The 23188-nt window shown below is 38.6% G+C and overlaps 1 protein-coding gene across 1 annotated transcript in view; it reads left to right on the forward strand.

Moving 5' to 3' along the window:
- The window catches only part of LOC139719624 (uncharacterized), a 233238-nt gene extending 227894 nt beyond the window's left edge, over window positions 1-5344 (forward strand). The window contains exon 5 of the mRNA XM_071631032.1: window positions 3840-5344. Coding sequence (XP_071487133.1) covers window positions 3840-3866 — 27 coding nt within the window. The 3' untranslated portion in view covers window positions 3867-5344. The remainder of the gene's footprint in view (window positions 1-3839) is intronic.
- The last annotated feature ends 17844 nt before the right edge of the window (window positions 5345-23188 follow it).

Consider the following 23188-nt stretch of genomic DNA (forward strand, 5'->3'; position numbering starts at 1 on the left):
CATAAAACCTTATGTATGTGTGTGTGTTTGTGTGTGTGTTTTTTTCTTATAAAAACATGGTATGATTTGGAAAAAAAACCCAAATATATTGTACTGTATGCTTGAAAAATGATTCATCAGCACAAGAAAGAAGAATACAGCTGCTTTTTTTGTTGTTGGTAATGTTAATTTCATTGTTAATATGGATTTGATATTGAATGAAACTCAAATAAAGAATATTATAAAACAAAAAGTGTTGCATCTGTGTCCATATGTTCTCTGAGATATTGTTTGTGTGATGAACATTATGTAGTTGTGTTTTTCTATTGGGTATATATCTGTGTGTGTATGCATATAATGTTCTTTCTTGTAACTCCGTTTAAAGTTGCAATACGATCTGTATAAATGAATGTATGAACACGTGAATGTATGTGATTGTACGTAGCATACATGTGAAAATATAATGTAGAATGTATGAACACGTGAATGTATGTGATTATATGTAGCATACATGTGAAATTATAATGTAGAATGAAAGAAAGAAAGAGGCTTATAGAACTGCTGGTATAGCCTTTTTGAAGTCTTGTTGTATGTTATATATCTTTATGTTTATCCCATCACAGGGTTCGAAATTGGCGATGGTCCGCTGGCCATTGGCCACCCAAAATCATGTCGGACTAGCTAAAAATCATAGAATTCTGAAGTAACTAGTCCGTCTGGCTAGCCAAAATATTGCTTCAGTGTCAAATTTGATTCTAAGTCGTCCGCCTGGCTAGTTAAAAAAAAAAGTTAAGTGCGACCCCTGCATCACGTACACCAAACAGTTATAACAAGTATCCAGTCTGTAAAGATTCATTGTGCCTTTGTAGGTAAGAATTTTCTTCATACAAGATGTGTTAATCTGCATTTATTTCTTCCTTTTTGTCATTCCTGAAGTAGTGAAAGATATGTTAAAGATGTAGCTTTTTGTTTATACCTCCATTCATTGTTATCACTGTAACCACTTTACAGTTCTGCTTTTAAGAAGCAGAAGAAGAATAAAATGAAGAAGAAGAAGAAAAAAAAAAGAATGACCCTTTTAAAGCTGATTTCCCTACTGCCCTGGAGCTGTCAGAGATATTGTTTGGGGAAATCAAGGAAGCTAGTAGGAGTGGCCGTATAAACCCATTCACTTTGAGATATTGTAATAACTCATAGAGCTGATACACCTATCAGTTTTCTTAGAAGTGATGAGTTAAATCCTTCTTCTTAAAGTGTATAGATGGTGGTGAATTCTTTATACAGAACTGGTAAGCAAGTGATCCACAGTCTTTATGAATGCCTTCCAAATGTCTAGGAAATGTGATCAGCAGGATTTTTAGAAGAGATGTCTTGAAAACCAAAATGATGTACTGGATATGTCATGTACTCACAGGGTTTTCATTTTTGCGAATTTCACAAGTTGTTTGCTGTTCGCAAAGTTAAGAGCACACATAAATATTAACTCTGATCCAACACTCTTGGCTTTTATCTGGCTACAAACCAACACTCCTGGCTTTTATCTAGCTACAAACCAACTTGAGGAAGATATATGTTGGGTTAATAACTCATTTGTGTGTGTGTGTGGGGGGGGGGGGGAGGGGGGAATTCTACCATTTTCACATGCATTTTCAGACACTCCTGCATTCAATTTCAACATTATTCAGAATAATTTGGGATAGGTATCTGCCTGGTAATCATGCTTGTGTGGATTAGGTACCATAGCAGCTGCAGTGGCTCTATCTGTAGCTGCAGTGGCTGTTTCTATTGCTGCAGTGGCTATTTATATTGCTGCAGAGGCTGTTTCTATTGCTGCAGTGGCTGTTTCTATTGCTGCAGTGGCTGTTTCTACTGCTGCAGTGGTTGTTTCTATTGCTGCAGTGGCTGTTTCTGTTGCTGCAGTGGCTGTTTCTGTTGCTGCAGTGGCTGTTTCTGTAGCTGCAGTGGCTGTTTCTGTTGCTACAGTGGCTGTTTCTGTAGCTGCAGTGGCTGTTTCTGTAGCTACATTGGCTGTTTCTGTAGCTGCAGTGGCTGTTTCTGTAGCTGCAGTGGCTGCTTCTGTAGTTGCACACTGGCTGTTTCTGTTGCTGCAGTGGCTGTTTCTGTAGCTGCAGTGGCTGTTTCTGTAGCTACATTGGCTGTTTCTGTAGCCGCAGTGGCTGTTTGTGTAGCTGCAGTGGCTGTTTCTATAGCTGCAGTGGCTGTTTCTATTGCTGCAGTGGCTATTTCTGTTGCTGCAGTGGCTGCTTCTGTAGTTGCACTGGCTGTTTCTGTTGCTGCAGTGACTCTTTCTGTAGCTATATTGGCTGTTTCTACAGGTGCAGTGGCTGTTTCTGTAGCTGCAGTGGCTGTTTCTGTTGCTGCAGTGGCTGTTTCTGTAGCTGCAGTGGCTTTTTCTGTAGCTGCAGTGGCTCTTTCTGTAGCTGCAGTGGCTCTTTCTGTAGCTGCAGTGGCTATTTCGCACCTGCAGTGGCTGTTTCACACCTGCAGTGGCCATTGATTGCTGTCGCTGCAACTGCTGTTTTTGTAGAATGAATGAACATTTCTGTTGCTGCAGTGGCTGTTTTTGGATTTGCAGTGGCTGTTTCTGTTATTATTGCTGAAGTAGTTGTTTTGTTGCTGCAATGGCCTATTCTGTATCAGCAGTCGCTAGCTGTTCCTTTAACCCGTTGAGGACAGGCAGATTTTGCTACAAAATACATTTCCCGTAGACACTTGCCTGAGTATACTCTATACTCGGGACTCGTCCTCAAGGGGTTAACTAAAATGGCTGTTTCTGCATTCCGTGCTGGCTGTTTCTGTCTCTGTAGTGGCTATTTCCGTAGCTGCAGCGGCTGCTTTGTGGTTAAGAAGCTGCTTATTCATGCTTACTCATGGCCACAAATATTAGATGCAATCAAATGGAACAAATGAAGGTTGACAATTTCAATGTCGTAAATATTGCCACTGTCATTTTCATGACGATAGAAGATAGCTTCATCATAGTTAACTTCTAAGTTGAAAATACAGGTTTGTTTAAATCCCAAACTTCTTCTTCTTTTTGTGACCTGCAGGACCATCTCCAATACAGAATGTTACCCCTGTCCCTATTTATTCATTGTTATTATTTTTCGTTGTTGTTGCTTATATGTAACAATTGAAAGAGAGAGGAGAGTACGGAGTAAGAGAAAAAAAAAAGATAGAGAGGGGAGAAATCTCATTTGTTTGTCTGTTTCAGTTATCACTATTATTATTTTGTGGTGGGGGTGGGTGGCAGTTAAGTACAGATGAAAAGAAAGTAACAGTTCTTTTTTTTTCGTTATGTGCTGACTGAATTTTGTTTAACCCTCCTAGGACTGGCACCTGAATATTTCATTGATGTTGCATACAGTCAGACTGGAAGTGGTAACAGAAGAGTTAAATTATTAGATAAGTTTTTGTTTTTCTACATCTGTTTGTGGGTATAGTTGTAATGTTAAATGTTTTCATGTAGTATGCTTGAGGCCAAGCTGCGGATACGATTTCATTGAGCGGAAAATGAGGGGAATGAATACATTTTACCGAAGAACATTTCGTGCTTTGCTAGATGGGTAAAGTAGGGAGAAAGTAGGTTTGAGTTTGCAAGCAACGTTGATTTGATTTGACACCAGAGGGCTCACTTGTAGCATTCTTCAACTCTTACCTGTCCTAGCGTTATGAATCTTAAGAAATGAAGACTGCCCAATGGTGTATGCACTCAGCAGTAATTAATGAATTCCTTTTTTTCTTCTTCTTCATTCTTTTCTCCCTTTCATGTGCCGATTTTTATCGCCCCGCTCATCGGCGGATCGCCTCCATTTCAATCAACTCCCTACTGACTGCAGGTAAGTGTGTTTCATTTGATCCATTAGCAGGCCATAGTGTGTGTGCTGTGAAGTGCATAACAGAGGGCTGGAGATGGAGAGAGATATAGAGGGATATACAACAATGGGCTGGGTGGCAGAGATATATATATATATAAAGTGATATATAGAGGAATATAGAGAGATATAGAGAGATATGTAGAGATATATAGAGATATATAATGATATATAGAGGAATATATAGAGGAATATATGGAGGAATATATAGAGGAAACATACTGAGAGAAAGATACTAAGGGGAAGAGACACATGATAAAAGAGGTGAAACATGGAAAAACTTGTAGAAAAAGAGTGAGAAAATTGGAAAGTGATCAGGTGCTGGAGAGAGAATTATATTGCATCATGGCGAAAAGGGAATGAAAGCTAAATGAGGGGTAGACAGACAGAAGGAGAGATAGAGGAAGAGAAGAGAGAGAGATACGCCAGGTATGTTAGATTAAGGTAAGAAACTTTCTGGGTCATACGGCGCCAGCAATTTGCACAGGTTGATTGAAAGAAACGAGGATTTAACAAAGTGATGATTTTTATACATACATTTTTTAATCTAATGAGCCCATGTGACAGGCTGTGGGAGGCAGAATATAACAAAAACCCTTTGCGACTGGCCAAGACCTACAGCAAAATGGGCTACGCCCACTTGGCACCGTGGCAACGCCGCATCCAAGCAATCCATCAAGCAACTAGCATCCAATAAGGAAGATGTCTTAACCCTACCTTAGGACTGACATTGACCAAGCATGGACATAAATCCTCGGGTACAAAATTATTAAAGGAAATTAATGTAAGCCAGTCGGCAGATGAAAGTTCTGCTCCAATTGCTTTGATTCAGTGATTATGATTGCACTGTAATCCTCCATGTAACCACATAGATTCTTTTCTTTAATGATCGATTGTGTAGATTTATCAAACAAATCTAACTTTCTATCTGTTTGTAAATCTATTATCTTTTTTTAGACATGGCTGAATTCTTTATCAAGAATGGTTGATAGAGTGAATGCTCATATTCATGATAGTGACGAACTGCAAAATTGATGAAATTAGATTAACTCTCACTCAGGTAATACATACTAAGATATACCAACACATACACAGAAATATATCCATATATCAGATTTTCTAAATTTGTCGTGAATGTAGTTTTGATTTTTGCTTTTGTCAAATCTAGACATGCAACATCTAGATTTTGTGTCATACTTCAGGATTAATATATGACAGGCTTGGCAATTTTTTTTTTTTTTTTTTTTGGTTTGTTTCTTAGAACTGTTTCTTGGCCGTCCAAAAAGTATGAAGAGACAGTCCTAGATTTGATTATTCCATTATTTCCTAGGAATCAGATTTGTGATGTAGTTACATGGCGTGTGCCTAGGTGCAATAAAAAGTACACACTTTACAGTGTCCAGTTTGTTAGTGCTACAATGAAATCATATGAATTATTTCACGTAAAGGAAAAAAAAATTGCACTAGCACGAGAGGTGTATGAGATATCTTATTCTGTTCTGCTGCAATGATGACAATGAGCAAAATCTCTTACTTTCAGTTTTCTAGATAAAAAGTCCAGAGAAAAGCTACTGCAGATCATCCCCCATAATTCAAACAAGCAAAAATTTCTTCATTTTTAAAAAATAAATTCCCTTGGTTTAAAAAAACTCTGTTTTTCATTTGCAATTTTAGTGCACTTTTTTCAACACACTATGATTAAAACAGATCTCATTCATAAGCATATGACGCAATTGATCAAAGCGTATACCTTGTCATGAATTTAAATTTTATTGTATGATGACAATATGTAGCATACAGAATTGGATTAAATGTAGGATTGTGATTGCATTTTACCTTTCAGTGCCCCCCCTTTTTTTTTTCGTGTATAGAAAAGTTAACAAGTAAAATCAACTGCCTGGAACATTGCTAACTCCTGAACAAGGCTGATAGGATTTGGGGATTTTTTACAGTTGGATTCCCCCAGTGCAGATGTTCATCTGGCCTCAATTTATCCTCTTACTAAGTGAAGCAAGTATTAAAGAGGAGTTCATTTTTTCACTCCATGTATCAATCTGTCACTTCACTTCTGTTTCATGTGACTAACTTTACACCATGACTTACACACCAGATAGTTGGACCTGAATGATTTTGTAGCATTGACACCCAAGTTTTTGGTCTAGCCCAAACTTAGGAGTATGTTACATGAAGCATTACTGTGTAACAATGTGCGATACCTGTCTAATTTACATATTAAAAAACTCCAAGAACAAGCAAAAAACATACACACAAACAAACAAGCATACAAACAAACAAACAAGCATACATGGATGTGTGCAGGTAATTGCATCATATTGATCAGGACAAATCAAACATACAATTTGGTTGTGTATATCATTTGTGCATGATGCACGGATAATCCTGTCACCTTAAGAGAATCATGGTTTGAATTCACCTTATCAGTGTATCAGAGAGATTATGAAATTGGCGTTTCCCTATTTGAACCATTTTGAATTCTAAATCAGGTTTATATCTGTCTATCTATCTATATATATATATATACACACACACACACCTCACGTGGCACATTGCACCACCAAGCAATGACCTTTAAAACCCATAAACACACCAAAACAAACCAATCCATATTGGTTCTCATTTTGTCCTCAGCATACATTTACGATGCATCCATTACGGAAAGTCATAACAGTGTCGGTCTGATTGCGGGTTTTAACATTCCCGGCGCATTTGTCGTCCCCGACCGTGACTAATGGACAGAAAGGCTTTCACGACGTCGCCCCTCGTGTGCGCAATATCTCTGCTGATAATTGGTGTTTGTCTTGGCCGCAGTGTATCTATACCAAAGAGAAAAAAGGAAAAGCCTTTACTATCACACACCATGCAGTGTATACACACACAAACACACACACATGGCCCCCTCATCTAATTATTTGTGTAGCATATTCAAAACATGTACATAATCCTCTGCTCTACACTCACACTCTTCATTTTGAAAGAAACCATGCTACTGATGAGGTCCAAGAAATGATCTTTTGGGGAGAGAGAGGGTCCCTCATGTTATTTTGCTCATACATGCTGCCATGTAGTTTCCATGGCATTTCCTTTCTATTGATTTTTGTCCCAAGCGCAATCAATTGCCCCTCTTAGATGCTGGGTAAAGATTCTGGCACAAATTTGGAGAAGTGTTTAGCTCCACATGATTCTGCTATATACCATTTCCTCTGGCAAAGTTCCCTTATTAGTCACACTCTCCAGTTAAGGTTTCCTTCCTTCAACTTTCTCTATTTTCTCACTTTTCTCATTTCTGAAATATCTGATCTCAGTCTTTCTCTCTCTCACACACACACACACACACACACACACACACACACACACACACACACACACACACACACATACATACACACACACACTCTCTCTCTTTCTTTTAAATCTGCCCATATTTGAAATATTGAATTATTCCAGTACTTTATTAGGAAATGCTTAGCAGCTCTTGCAACCTCCTTCTGTCCCCTTCTTTTTTTCTGTCCCAGTCTCTTTCTGTCTACCAGAAATCATATACTTCAAGAGAGGAGGTCCTTCTCTTTATCTCTCATTTTGACATTTGACCCTATCAATGAGTTTGTCTGCAGACGGATATGAAAGAAAAGTGTAAATGACACTGTCATGTTTGAATATTTGTGTAGCTGTATAACAGTGACCTCAATGTCTGACTTTCATAGATTGTGTAGGAAAAGAAAACTGAGCAGCTGAATGCTGTATCCTCAATCCTGACCAGACAGACTGGTACTCATTTCTCACAATGTCTGTCCAGCTTCACAAAGATGGAAGAAAAACTTGCATACCTCAAGCCGGACAAGTGAGAAACGTGAATTCGACCATGTCAAGGAATGCAACTCACAACGTAGAATTTCTGCCCTGCACGTCGTGTTGGAGACGGCTGACGAAGAGAGGCAGACTCTCTACACTTTCCTTCTCCTGTCCACCTCAGCAGATGACTTTTTCCTCATCTCGTTTGTGTGTGTGTCTGTCTGTGTGTCTGTGTGTGTGTGCGTGTGTGTGCGTGAGTCCAAGAATTTTGATCGACACATCCAATTACTGGTGGACATTGGCGATGAATGTAAGAGGTGGCTGCTTGGTCTGGACGCCACAAGAGAGTCTAGCGAGAGGGAAAGGCTGAGGAAGGGGGAAAAAGAGAGAGTGAGAGAGAAAACATCCTCTGATGTCTACCGTTAGTAGGTCAAGGCCAAAAAGCCATCTGGCGGTAGACGCAGCAGCGATGGGGAGTGTTTAATGCGCGGCGGCGGCTCCGCCAGTCATTTCTGCCTGTAGCCGTTTGACACCTCTGGACAGGCAGGCTGAAGGCAGCCGGGTTTGAGCTATCTTTGGGATCCGCAAAGAATTCATTTCCTCCAATTATTGATGGTCGTGTTTTTGACTTCAGGTGATGGTTGCCTGCTCGATTGTTTGTTCCGCCGCCATTTGAATGTTTGTTTTGTTTGTTTGTCACCGGTAGAACAAAACAAATGTTCAAATGTCAGTTATAGAATGATAGGTTAGCCAATCCCTTCCAACAAGGCAGCTGAACCAACAGCTTCATGCATTGTATGATGACATATTCTGTAAGCTGAATGAATGTTAGTTATGTTTGTGAACATTGCAGGTGTAGGGAATTAATGTATTGTCATATGTCATATTTCAAGAATACACATGTTAATATCACATAATGATTTCTGTGATTTAAAAAGAAAAAGATTTAGACGTTCTGTGACTATGCAGAAATCCTTTGATGAGATAGTAGGGAGTTTGTTGGGAGTTTTGGCTTTTATGCATTGTTGCTTGCAGTACATCGACAGATGAGAAGCAAACACAAAACAGGATTCATCCTGTGCAATCTCCACAGAGTTTCCACGCATCTTGGACTGATGTTGGAAGTTTTCTACTGTTTTTTCTACTATCTTTAGGTGATCCGAGTATCCTCTCGGATCACCTATTGTATCTGTACGGATTCTTTCTTCTTCTTCTTCTTTATTTCTTTCTCCTCAAATCTTGTGCAGCGGTTAACTCAAAAAGTCCCCTACCTATCACTTTCAAACTTATGCCATATATGTATCATGTCCTAAGGACGACAGATCTAGTGTATTAATGTGATCAGTTAACCGTGACGTCATTATGACGTCATTATCTGAAATCACGTTTACATCAATATCTCATTAATGGAACGGAATTTTTGAATGATATTAAGATATCATATAGTTCAAGTCAAGGTCTATTGATATAATTCATAAAATTTAGTCACGTTCATAGTAAACGAGCGCGTACGCGCGCGTTGAAATTTAAACATGCTCTAATCAACCTCAAAATTGTTTTGCACACGTTTCAGGTCATTTACAGCATTTCAAAAAAAATCGACGGACGCGTACGCGCGCGCGCATATACGCGCACACAGCTCATATGCAATAGAAATTTCCCATTTTATCGCACGGATCGAATGTCTGAAATGTCAAGGAATATTTCTACCAAGTTTCAAGTCGATCCGACTCAATATGACGTCATACGGGCCAATCAACGTTGAAATTCCGCGCGCGCGTCAATGGCGATATACAGTGCAACTATGCCAAAAAATCGCCAATTTTAAATCCGATTTTACTCGTCAGGATGGACGGTGACCCCCCATTTCCTTTACATATTCTGAAAGCTGATGAGTTGTACATGTCATTTCATGGGTTGGCGATGCTGGAAAAATGATTAAAAGAGATCAAATATCTTAATAAAGTAAAAAAAGTAAATTTTCAAATTGACGTCATCAAATTACAAGTTTACTCAAGCGTATCTCACTTATTCTTTTGTTAATTTTCGTCCAAATTTCAATATGTTGTAGCTTATTTAATGCTCTTTCAGTCATATTATAACATTATTTTGATTGGATGACGGCATCACCTCGTAAAAAGGGATTAAAAGTAACATTGTCAAATTTGACCAGTTTACGTGTTATCTCTATGGGAGTGCAGTTTTTCTGGAAATGAAAACTGACATGACTATCTTTATCGAGCACTAGCTCACTTATGCTTCGGTGAATTTCTCCCATATTTTAGTATGTTGTAGCTGAGACTTTGGGCTATCGTAAGTGTGCCCTTCGTTTTTTTATACGGAGTCGGCATCACGTCCAAAAACTTGGTTGAAATTAAAGCTTATCTTCGATGTATTGAAATATTTCTTTCTTTCTGCAACTTTCTTTGCAGTGACTCAAGAAAAACATACCCTATCATCACCATATTTTGCTCATGTTTAGTTCATGTCACGTACATTATTTCACAAATTAACAACTACTTGATCAGACACCATCTTGGGTATGTAAATTAGGGTCAAAGGTCATAAATGTTTCATCCTGTTTCTTGGTGAATACATGTCCCATCTTTCCCATATTTTGCACACGTAAAGACCATGTTACAAGGATCATTTCACAAAATAATCATTTTTGGCTCAGAGGCCATCTTGTCTGTGCAAAGTGGGGTCAAAGGTCAAATGTACTTCTTCCTGTATCTTCGTTATGACGTGTTATCTCTATGGGGGGAATTTTTCTAGATGTGAAAATTGACATGATTGTCTTTATCGACGACTAGCTCACTTACCCTTCGGTGAATTTCTTCCAGATTTTAGTATGTTGTAGCCAATTTAATACTCTTTAAGTTTTGTTCCATCAAAGTTTTAATCGGATGATGTCTTCACCTCGTGAAAATGGATATAATGTAACCTTGTCAAATTTAACCAGTTTACGTGTTATCTCTATGGGAGGGAATTTTTCTGGAAATGAAAATTGAGATGACGGTCTTTATCGAGTACTAGCTCACTTACTCTTCGGTGAATGTCTCCCAGATTTTAATATGTTGTAGCTGAGACTTTGGGCTATCGCCTGTGTTTTCTCCATTTTTTCATACGAGGCCGAGATTACGTCCAAAAACTTGATGAAATCAAACTTATCTTCGATGTACATGTATTGAGATATTTCTTTCTTTCTGCAACTTTCTTTGCAATAACTCAAGGAAAACAGCCCCTATCATCCCCATATTTTGCACATGTTTAGTTCATGTCACGTACATTATTTCATAAAATAACAACTACTTGATCAGACACCATCTTGGGTATGTAAATTAGGGTCAAAGGTCATAAATGTTTCATCCTGTATCTTAGTGAATACATGTCCTATCTCTCCCATATTTTGCACACGCAAAGACCATATTACAAGAATCATTTCACAAAATAACCACTTTTTGCTCAGATGCCATCATGTCTGTGCAAAGTTGGGTCAAAGGTCATATGTACTTCTTTCTGTATCTTCGTTATGACGTGTTATCTCTATGGGTGTGCAGTTTTTCTGGAAATGAAAATTGACATCACTATTTTTATCGAGCACTGGCTCACTTTCCCTTTGGTAAATTTCTCCCAGATTTTAATATGTTGTAGTTGAGACTTTACACTACCGTAAGTGTGCCCTTCATTTTTTCATAGGATGTCGGGATCACGTCACAAATTTTGGTTGAAATTAAAGCTTATCTTCTATGTATTGAGATATTTCTTTCTTTCTGCAACTTTCTTTGCAATAACTCAAGAAAAACAGCCTCTATTACTTCCATATTTTGCACATGTTGAGTTCATGTCACGTATATTATTTCATGAAATTACAACTACTTGATCGGACAACATCTTGGGTATGTAAATTAGGGTCAAATGTCATAAATGTTTCATCCTAGATCTTGGTGAATACATGTCCTATCTTTCCCATATTTTGCACACGCAAAGACCATGTTACAGGAATCATTTCACAAAATAACCACTTTTCGCTCAGATGCCATCTTGTCTGTGCAAATTGGGGTCAAAGGTCATATGTACTTCTTTCTGTATCTTCGTTATGACGTGTTATCTCTATGGTAGGGAATTCTTTTATATGTGAAAATTGACATGATTGTCTTTATCGAGCACTAGCTCACTTACCCTTCTGTGAATTTCTCCCAGGTTTTAATATGTTGTAGCTGAGACTGTGCGCTATGGAATGTGTGCCTTCGTTTCTTCATACAATGTCGGGATCATGTTAAAAAACTTGGTTGAAATTAAAGCTTATCTTCGATATATTGAGATATTTCTTTCTTTGTGCAACTTTCTTTGCAATAACTCAAGAAAAACAGCCCCTACCACCTCCATGTTTTGCACCTGTTTAGTTCATGTCACGTACATTATTTCATAAAATTACAACTACTTGATCGGACACCTTCTTGGGTATGTAAAATAGGGTCAAAGGTCATAAATGTTTCATCTTGTATCTTGGTCAATACATGTCCTATCTTTCCCATATTTTGCACACGCAAAGACCATATTGTGAGAATCATTTCACAAAATAACCACTGTTTCCTCAGATGCCATCTTGGGAGTGTAAAGGTGGGTCAAAGGTCATATGTATTTGTTGCTGTATCTTCGTTATCTAGTGTATACAGAATTAGTACCAAAGATGGCAGACATGACTCCCTTTTCTAAATGAGAATCCAAACATGACACGGCCAATGTCTCTAAACACAGATGAAACCTGTATGGTCATGCCTATTGCGATCATGATTCGAATCATTGATTACAAAAAATTCGGATCACCTTAATTTGTCAGTAATGACAAATTACAATCTCTAGTTTTTTTTTTTTTGCGCAGGGGATCATCCACTAGTGGGTATCTTGTGTGCTTCTGTTGTGAGTTTGTTTATTTGTTTCTTCCCTTAACCCGTTGAGGACGAGTCCCGAGTATACTTGGGCAGGTGTCAATGGGAAATGGGTGTTGTAGCAAAATCAGTCTGCCCTCAACGGGTTAATGAAAAAAAAAAGGAGAGAGAGAGGAGAGGAGATGGGACAAGTGCATCTGCACCGGGTGCCCATGTTTGATTGATGGTATTTTTCTCAGCCCTGTCAAGCTGGAGCTGAATGAAATGGGGCACAATGAATAAATCAGGATTGTGGGGGGTCTCGGGAATCCAAAAAGAGATTTACAAATAGAAAAATAGAAAGTCAATCAAAAATTAAAAATGTATGGTGGGACATGTGTATCAATTGGCCTATGTCCTCGTGAGTTTGGTTGACATCAAGAAATCAATATTGCGCAAATGCGCTCTGTAAACTCGTAGTTTGGATAGATAAATGGAGCAAGTATTGGTGAATGAATAATCAAGGTAGTTCTTTCAGTTGTTGAGAGTCTTGTTTGTCGCACAATTGTTTTTCTTTATTTTAATATCTCGTGCGCTGATTCAGGGTTAAGATGAGAGGGTTTGTGGTAAGAGAGAAAAAACAGGGAAATTTAGATTGCTGACATTATCAACGAGCGGAGTTGTACATGACTTGACATATATCACACATGCGCCTGGATCCATGGTATTGATTTCATTCTAGCAATTTTGACTAGTAAGAGATAGAGGACAGAAAAACTGAGAGAGATATATATTTGTAGAAAGAGAGAAAAAAAAATACTTGTCTCACTTGCAAGCACCGTTGAACTGTATGTACCCAGGGAAACCTGTTTCATATATATACATACATATCAGTATTGTGTGTGATGTGACATTTGTTAGCGTGCACAAGTTCATTTGTATGCCGGAACATGCGTACCTCGGCTGCATTGGTCTGGTGCCTGGTGAGTTGGAGAAAACAAATGTATTCTCCCCAGTACATGTCCAAGATTGGTTTTTGTCCATCATTGGGCCTGGTTCTTCTTTCTGACGACGATTTGTATAGGGGACATGAGATATGAGTGTGAAGGCATAAACTGCTGATAGAAATCAGCGGAGCAGTATGTCTGCGCATGTAAACAACACACATCGAAATGAAATAACGGATAGCTTTGACTATTTTTGCATCTCGCAAGAAGCTTCAACAGGATAAAGATGTGCGTCTGCGCACCAAGAGAAATTAATTTTGTTGTTGTGATAACAGGAACTTTATAACATTTCATTGCTCGTGATATTTTCCCCCAATATGAAGAGATTGCATACTCAAGCGCAAATTGTCTGATATTTGTAAGAGTGAGTGAAACATGAATGCTTTCAACATTCTTAAATTGTGCAGCATAACCATCATGAGCCCCTTAAAGAAAAACAAAGACCAGAAAATGGCTGTTGATTCATAAGAGGCTTCATAGAGCGAAACATCCACCAGTGCCACTCTTTCCTGCTGCTCCAAAATTTCCTCTCATTTCATCGACTGCCTGCCGCCAGTGACTTGGATGAAAAAAAAGAAGAAGGAAAGAAAGAAGAAGAAATGAAAGAAAAACCCAGAAGACATGAGAAATCTCTGGGTTCCTCCAATATCTACAGTTTGTTCATATCAGGTGCAGATATCATTCACAAGTAGAGATGACTGTCCCCTTCATTGGTGGCTGACTGGTAGTCTGCAATATTGCAAGGACTATAATTACTTTCTACTCATATGAAGGCCTATCATAAGACATAATTCTAGACAAAATTTCATATTTCTAAATATATATATATACATATATATATATATATATATATATATATATATATATACACACATATATATATATAGATAGATAAATGTGAATGTGTATATGTAAACACAGGAATTTATATGTATATACACACATGTAAAACACACACAGATATAGTTATATATAGTTATACAAATGTTCATCGTATGGTTATTTTTAGATCCAAATAGGCTTCAACATATTGTAATCTTTTGATGAAAAATTATGCTTCATATAAGCCTGTCACTTATCATGAAACTTCATGATATCTCAAACTAGCCAACCTATTTGCCTTTTTTTTGTTCCCATGGTGGTCGCCATTCTTTGATTGGATTTCTGAACTAAAGAGATTTTGCTCTGTAAATTCATATTTATTCTTTTTTCCACGGAGCATCAATGTCCTGAATGTACTTTTCTGTTTAAAAAAAAAAAATCAAATCAAACCAAATACCAAAGTAATTTCAAGCAAACACAAGATGCAGAGAATACAAAGAAACATAAAATTTCAAAGATTGGAGGAGCCCCCCATTAAAAAAGCACAAAAACAAACAAACGAACAAAAATGCAAAGAATTCAAACAATTGAAGAAGCAACAAAAAAAAAAAATCAAAACAAAACAAAACCCAAAACACCATCAACAACTTAACATTGGAGATTTACCAGACATGTTATTACTAATATCAATTATCACCGCAAGTCCTCAAAATTGGCATTTGCGGTATAATATTTCATGAAGAGAGGGAAGAGTGAAGTACTTCAACTCGAGTGTGGAGAGGTTTTGAGTGTGTAAGTGCCGTGCCTGAATGCAGCACTTATTTGATGGTAAACTGAAGCTTGCATCTCTTGCTTGAACTGTACATGCACGCATGCAATAGTCGTATATACCTTTCAATATGAAGTAATTAATTGCACTCGTCAGCATGGACAATTTGCCATGTAAAGAGAGTATGAAAAGATAAAGCCTTTCATACTATAAATGGACTTTGATTTGATTGAAAAGTGAATGCTGTAACTGCATGAGAAAAGCGATACTTCATTTTTTTACTTAAATGTGACCGTGCGTCGCAAAACCAACAAAAGTCACAAGCCCTGATTTTACATGAGGACTCAAAGTAAGTGATATAGGTCAACATAGATAATCTGTAGTTTTCTATATTTTCCTAGAGAGCAGTTCTTCTACATAATTCTAAAGTGTGGGATTATAAAACAAATGGAAAATTGTGTTTTTTGCAGTTTTTAAGAACACTCCTTTTGTAGAATAGTGTGATTATGTATGGTTTAGGGACCCTTTACACACTCTTTCGTTTCAACTCTACTATGAAACATTTGAATGGCTAATGCTACTGATCGGAAAGAAAGCATTAGTTGTGAATAGAATGTGCTAATGAAGTGTGCAAAATTTCAGCGTAATGCAAATATTGCTCCCAAGTTCAGATATATGTAACCATGTTGAGAGTGTCTGTGTATGTTGTGCGAATGGCCATTGCATCGACCTAGGTTTTGCATATGCAATGTGCATCTATAATGGACATGAATGTGGGACTCGCACAGAAACACTAATACCAACACCAAACTTGAAATGACAAAGATGATAATCCCTTGGGGGCTAGTGCTGGCCATTGAGGAAAAAGCAAGTAAATTGCCAACACAAATGGTGGAACTCGGTTCAGCAGACAACATTCAATACCAGGCCCAACACAAACTACTGGAAATACATCATGATTTTGTGATCAACATCCAACACCAACTGATTTCAAGTCTGGTTTATCGCTGGTGCTAGTGTTGAGAAAGCACTAGCACTAGCACCGAACTTGAATCACCCAATGAGGTTCAATTGCCCAGGGCAAGCACGAAAATGAATTTGCCACACCCTCTTGCATTATCTTTGGATTTCCCAATTCAGGTGAATAAAGGGATAAAATACAAGAGTCTCTTTGCTAAGTGTCGTGTCAGTGTGCTTTGCTTGTCGTGTATTTGTGAAGTAATGGATGGCTTGTCTGTTGAATACAAGGCGCCACTTGATTAATGTTGGAAATAAGTCCAAGTGTATCTAAAGGGAACTGAAAAATTGCCTGTAGCAGTGGACGAAAACAAAACAAGAGCCAAAAAGGAACCGAAAAGAGAGAAATATGGAGATGAGAAATGAGAAAGGATAGATGCATCTTATTGACATATAACAAGAAGGAAGCTTGCAGTGAGCCTTGATGCATGACCTTATGGTGAGTCCATTGCCATTTAGACGTGTGAATTTTGATTGCATTGTAGCACCAAAAATATGGAGACCCATCTTGGTTTGTTGATGAAGATTTGTTTTGTTGGTGTTAATTTGCTCTATGTTAGTATAAATGTATTGTAGTAATGTATACTGTGAGTGAGGGGAATGCATTATACATGTATAAGTTCATTTTTTTTAAAAACCAGTTTTCAATGAAACTTTTTTATAATGCTATGTTTCATGGAAAAATACAGTAATTTTTGTATTTGTAATATACGTATATGTTGTTTGGAAATGCAAAATGTAAAAAAAAAAAGATTGAATAAATGACACTGTTCCTGGATTAGTTTAACGTGCTGGGATAAGTATTCTTTGTAAGGTTTTACCCCATTGAGGACAGTTTGATTTTGCAAAAACATGCATTTCCTATAGACACCTGCCCAAGTACACTCGGGACTCATCCTCAATGGGTAAATGTTTATAAATGAAAGCTTCTACATTGAGGTTCAGTCATTTTAAATACTTATCTAGTTTGTCTTGTATTCTCAGTGCTTCGGTGGTTGTTTCTGCCCTTTTTTTTTTCTTGAAATGAAGTGGGAGAAATGATATATATGATTAAGAAGAACTGAGTGTGAAGAATGCAAACACAAAAATCAGGAATTCTTGGTGTTAAGTAATTTCCCAAGACATCCAAAGTGACTGGTCTCAAATTTGATGTAGGGAATCCTTCATATAAGACATATGGGGAGGTGATACAATGTCTTGGGTGATGCTGTCATTATTGTGAATGAATTCAAGTTATCATGTTCAGAATGGATGAGGGATGATCGTGACCTCTGGTGTCAAAGGTCAATGTACTCCAAAATCAGCTCACCCTGTCCTACTTTTGAAGAAGAACAAACGTGTATATTAAATTGAGCTCTCTGTCCATCATTACTGCACTGACACACACTTGCTTTTACTCTAGGTACACACACTTTGTCTACTCCCACACTTTTAACTTTGAATTCAGTGAGCATGTTGTCAACTTTTTTCTTTTTTTTTAATATATATCCTGCAAGTGAAGTTTGGATGTAATCTTTGGTGTGAACTCTGTGACCTTTTCAAAAGTCCATTATAGTAATGATGTAGGTCCACAGTCAATTGTTGCTTGACAGGAAAGAATTCAGAAGTAGGAGGGGGCGTCGCCTATGTCAGAAGTCATTCTTTTTTGGCCATTTTGCTTCTCCGTATATTCAGAGTCGTTCCTGGTCATATACACTATCGTATATATGAGAAAAAGTGCCCCAGAAACGACAGGAATCTATTTGAAAGTTCAGTCAACTTGCAGCAGAATTGATCTTCCACACGACTCGTGGTATTGATTTACAGCGATCCCAAAGATGGATGGAAGGGAATTAGTTTTCTGCCTTAACCCATCCACTCTCAAGTCCATGTATACCATATGCCATTCATGTGTGTGTATATGTGTGTTGGTGTAAAAGTCTGCCTGTGTTCTGAGACAGAGGGTTAATGACATATTGAATTAGATTATTTTACCACAATTAACAATTATTTCCAGAGCCTTAGTTGCAAATTAATACTCTTTTGTATCAAAAAGAAGTATTGTTGTTGGATACTTAATGGTTATTTATGTAACTTTTTTTTTTTTTTGGGGGGGGGGGATGGGCAGCTGTTGCTTGCGTGGTTAGAAAAATCTGGAAAAAAATATTGTATTTGATATTACAGTACTCTTATAGGACACAGCCATCTTTGCTATCTCAGCGTGTGATATGAAGCCATTCACATTAGGAATCTTATCTTGATTGAATACTGGTTCAGCATAGAAAAGCCACTTGTCAAAATTTTGCCATCGGTCTCAGAGAAGTTATCTTGAATGTGAAACCGTTTTGTCAGGTTTTATTCATTGAAGCATTGCAGTGACATTTACAGTGGCGTTTTTCTTGAGTGTGCCAACTTCTCTTGCTGAATGTTTGAAAACTTACGTTTCATGTGATTCCTTCTGGGAATTTCTGTTTGTCTTGAACAAAGTGTTGCGCTTGGAAAAACAGGAGTATACATTACAGTCATTTATGAAATTTGTGAAAACAAATCAAAATATAATCTCAGAGAAATGTGCTGGATTTTCATCTGCCTGGCGGAACAAGATTCCATGTTTTCATGATAAAAAAAAAAGATATCAGTTTTGAAAAGAAAGCATGAAATCATATCATAATCCAAGGAAGACAAAAAGAATTCAACAATACGAGGAAAGAAGAAAAAATGCAAGCAAGCGATGGTGTGGTTGCCTTGGCCAAGGTAATTCTTTGTTGACTAGAGTCATGCTTGTAGTAATCTGATTGTGATTGTCACCATTGTGTTGTCTGTCCTGCTGTTATGCTTGTCAGTCTAGCAATTATTTGATGTGTTTTTCTTTATCAGAGAGAGAAAGAGATTGAGAGAGGGTGGCCTCTTGGTACATGTGAAGCAAAGACTTTCTTCCCATGATGTGAGATTTTGTTGCAAAGATGCTATGTATTTCTTTCCCATCTAAACACAACCTTCTTGAGAAAATTCCCATCCCCCTTCAATATGACCCCAAATACAGTACATTGTACGTACATGTTAGTCTATTGCGGCATACACCATGTACTCCTTGCCGTGTTTTGTTGGCATAAACCACACAGGAAGATTTACAGCTTTATAAGCATGGCTTTTGCCCCCGAATGAGCACCCACAGTATGATAATACAGCGGCTCATGATTTAAAAATGTGGAGTTTGTGTGTGCCTGCGATGATAGGGCCATCATGCATTCAAGAATGCAGCCTGGGCTCCTTGAGTGGTTCATCTGACTCACGAGTTGCTTGCAGTGCCCCCCCCCCATCCTCCATCTTACCTCCCTTTCCCCTCCCCCCCACCCTTACCTTGCCTACCCCATCCCATTACCCTGTCCCAATTGAGCCTCCCTCTCCACCTCGTAGGCCTGCGCTTGTCCCGCACGATGACGATGTCTTGTCCAGCCAAGGCCAGTGGCTATTGCATTCTGACGAAGATGCGAGCTGTTCAAAGACTTGACCGATGGGGCAAATCAAGCCCAAACTGACGTTATGTTTTGATAATTCCTTTCACCTCCCCACCCCTCTCCAGTCTCCGTCCCTCTTCCACCCTCTCCCTCTAACTCTCACTCGTTTCCACTCTCCCCCTCTCTCTCTCACTTACTCTCTCTCTCTCCCACCATCTCTCCCCCTCTCTCTCTCTCCCTCTCCCTCTCTTGTCTCCATCTCGCCTCTCTTCCTTTCGCTCGCTCCAATTCCATTCGGGATCGCATCCCGGAGATGAGAGGTGTGGATGCAGCAAGTGTTACAGTGATAGTCTTCAACCCAAAGCTCAGTCACCCTGATTTTGTGCTGTCTCTGTTTTCAAAACCTTGTTTTGATGACTTGTATAGGAAGCTACGTTCTGTCCCTCTGCACGCAGTGAATGTCGTCATGTAGCAGTTTAGCATCAAAAAGAGCCAAATCTGTTATATGGGGGTAATTTTTGTCGATGTTGTTGCGAATGATTTGTGAAAATATCCTGAAAACAGTGTATCACCTAATGGTCCGTTTGGAGATGGAAAGATGCAACTCTGAAGAATCTGTTCATTGTCATCGTCAGCATCCAATGTACTTCTCAGCGTAACAATATTGAAATGAAAAAAAAAAAAAAGAGAACAGAAATAGAAAATGTGATGGTGGTTTCAGGTAACACTTGTTGTTTGGTTTGTGAGAAGATATTTGCAGAGCCCAGAAGATTTAAAAGAGAATGTAGGGGACATGAGGCATGTTTCCTTTATTGCCATGTCGCTTCATGTACTCACAACAATGCCTTGCGGTGATGCTTTCAGAAAAAAAAAGGGGACAAGTTATTTACACGTCCTCAACTCTATACCTCTATTTCTTTCTACTCTGCAGTTTCACCACTCTCATTTTTTCTCTATTTTTATATTTGTATATAAGTCTCTCCCTCATATAATTCAATACTATCCATTTCTAGTTCCCTGTGTCTTGCTGTCTATTTTTTCTGTTGATGTTGCTTCCCTCCTCCACTCTCCCCTGTCGCCAAACAATAGTCCTTTTAAGGACTACAACATACACAGGGTGTCACTAGAAACATCTCTTTTCCTCATCTAGTTTCTCTTTATTCCTGTACTTTTTGCCCTTTCTATTTCTCATTTCCTTTCCTTCTCAGTGCTGTGTATTTTTAGATGCTCTAGCTTTCTTCTGACCTTGGATGAAGATTACATTCTACTTCCAATGACTCGACAGTTTGAGAGCAATTATGAATCAATGTGCGATGTCGTCTGAGCAAGTTGTTTGTAAATGGTGACGGTGTGAGGGCGACTGTATCAATTTCTTGTGTATTAAAAGACAAGACATGGTTGGTATATTTCAGGTAGATTTCAGGTGTCGTCTGTTTCCACCCTTCAAGGATATGAGAGTCCTCATATCTTCATCATTTTTAATCAGTCATGTCGTAATGCTTGAACATATTGAAAGCTTTCTCTTTTCCCCTCTCTTCTCTTCTTCTTTTTCTTTTTCTTCTCTTCCTTCTCCTCCTCTTTCTTCTTCTTCTTCTTCTTCTTCTTCTTCTTCTTCTTCTTCTTCTTCTTCTTCTTCTTCTTCTTCTTCTTCTTCTTCAACCTTCTCTTCCTCTGCCTCCTCCTCATCCTCCTCTTCCTTCTGAATATATCATCTTCATCATCACATAATTGTGTTTATTTTCTCATCAACTTCCACCTCTCTATCTCGCTCCCCTCCGTATCTCATATTTCACCTCCTCCAAATGAACCCTTCCCCTCTTCTCACACCCAGCCTTCCATATACTACAACCCGTCTCCATCCTACCACACTCTGACACTTCACTGGCTCCTCTCACCTCCTCCCCCCCCCCCCCCCCCCCCTCCTGGCCCATCCCCCTCTCTCTGCCCTCTTTCTCCTCCCGTCTCCATTAAGGTGAAACATTGACCATCCTGTGGTATACTCCAGGGGGTATAATTTTCCCCCTTCAATGTATAAGAGTTTCTTATGTGTGTGTATGTGTGTGTTTATGTGTGTATGTGTGAGTGCATTTCTATGCATTTGTCTGGTCTAACCTATTTCTTGTTTATATGCATGGCAGCCATGCATGAATTTCCAATAGGGTCATCTTCTTAGAAAGCCACCCCTCTGGGTGACCACTGGTCACTGGTCAGTGAGTAGCCACTGAGGCATGTCCCCTCCTTAGCATCTTCAAGTCTAGCCGGAGGATGATTATAAAGGCCTTGCCTGAGAAGATGAGAGAATCTGAGGAGATAACTTTTCTTTCTTTTGAATTGCTTATAACAAGGAACTTCATGTATATGTGTATGTAATAAAAAGTGTCATCTAGACCACAAATGAAAAAAAAAATTACTTGAAATTTTTCTCATCCATATTGATTGATTATGTGTGTCTATGTGTGTGTGTGTCTGTGTGTGTGTGGGGGGGGGAGGGGTATGTGTGGAAAGAGATAGAAAGAGAAAGAACTGGTGAGAAGTCTGATATTCTCGGCGAAGTATTGATGAATGATTTATTTAATGTGTACACATCTTGTGGATTCAGCACCATCTTGCCTGCGGGAAAATTAGGTCAATAGACACTCCCCAAAACTTATTTCACTTAAACCATTGCCTTGTATGATAATCATGTGGATCTTGTGCATACACTGTGGGATTTCAGAGTGTTCGAGGGAATGGGTTAATGGGAATCAGTAGCACTTTCCATTTCTCAGAAAGATGCTTGAATAGAATGTGTTAGGGTGGTAGAAGTCTTGGAAAGGGGGCTGTCATTCCGGGTAATGTGGTGCATTGTAGTTTAACAGATGAATCGCGATGACACAGAAACTTGTCACTCCATGCCTCATTAGAAAGCGTGCTTGATGCGAGGATTTGCACCGTGGCAGGAAGTCTGCTGTCTTGAAAATTTCCATGTACAATGTGTCCTTTCTCATACTTGATGAACCATTTCTTTGGAAGGGACAGCTCATTATTCTTTGTCTTAATGTCTTGGTATGTCCCCCCCCCCCCCCCCCCCCCCCCCCCCCCCGCTCCAGCAGAGTCCAAATGTTAGAACATGCTGATGCACTGATGCACTGAGCAGTAACACTATGAGACAACAAAAGTATGTCGTGATCTTAAACAGTAAATTGCTTATTTCACATTTATGTAATAAAAGTAATAAATCTTTTACATTTTTACTGCAAAATACAGACAGTAAATTTCTTTACTCATAGGTTGGAATTCCCCAAGTGATTCCCCCCAAGTTTCATCACTACACTCAATTGATTATTCTATACTGAGAAGTTCAGAGTGATACTGTTGACTTTTTGCAAAACTGCTGTTTTTGCCGAGGTATTTTTTTTTCTAATATACAAGGACTCTAGCCTAATCTGCCCCCATTTTAACCTATCTCCCTCCCCCTCCCACCCAGTACATTTGGATAGACAAAAAAGTACACTGTAAAATAAAATAAGACCAAATAAGCAAAGAGTAGGCAAGGAATAGGAGATGAATGTGCACACACAATTTATGTGTGAGTGTGTGC

This window comes from Diadema antillarum, unplaced genomic scaffold (genome assembly GCF_040938485.1).
Source record: "Diadema antillarum isolate AM-2024a unplaced genomic scaffold, OU_Dant_1.0 scf00000112, whole genome shotgun sequence".
NCBI classification, from domain to species: Eukaryota; Metazoa; Echinodermata; class Echinoidea; order Diadematoida; family Diadematidae; genus Diadema; species Diadema antillarum.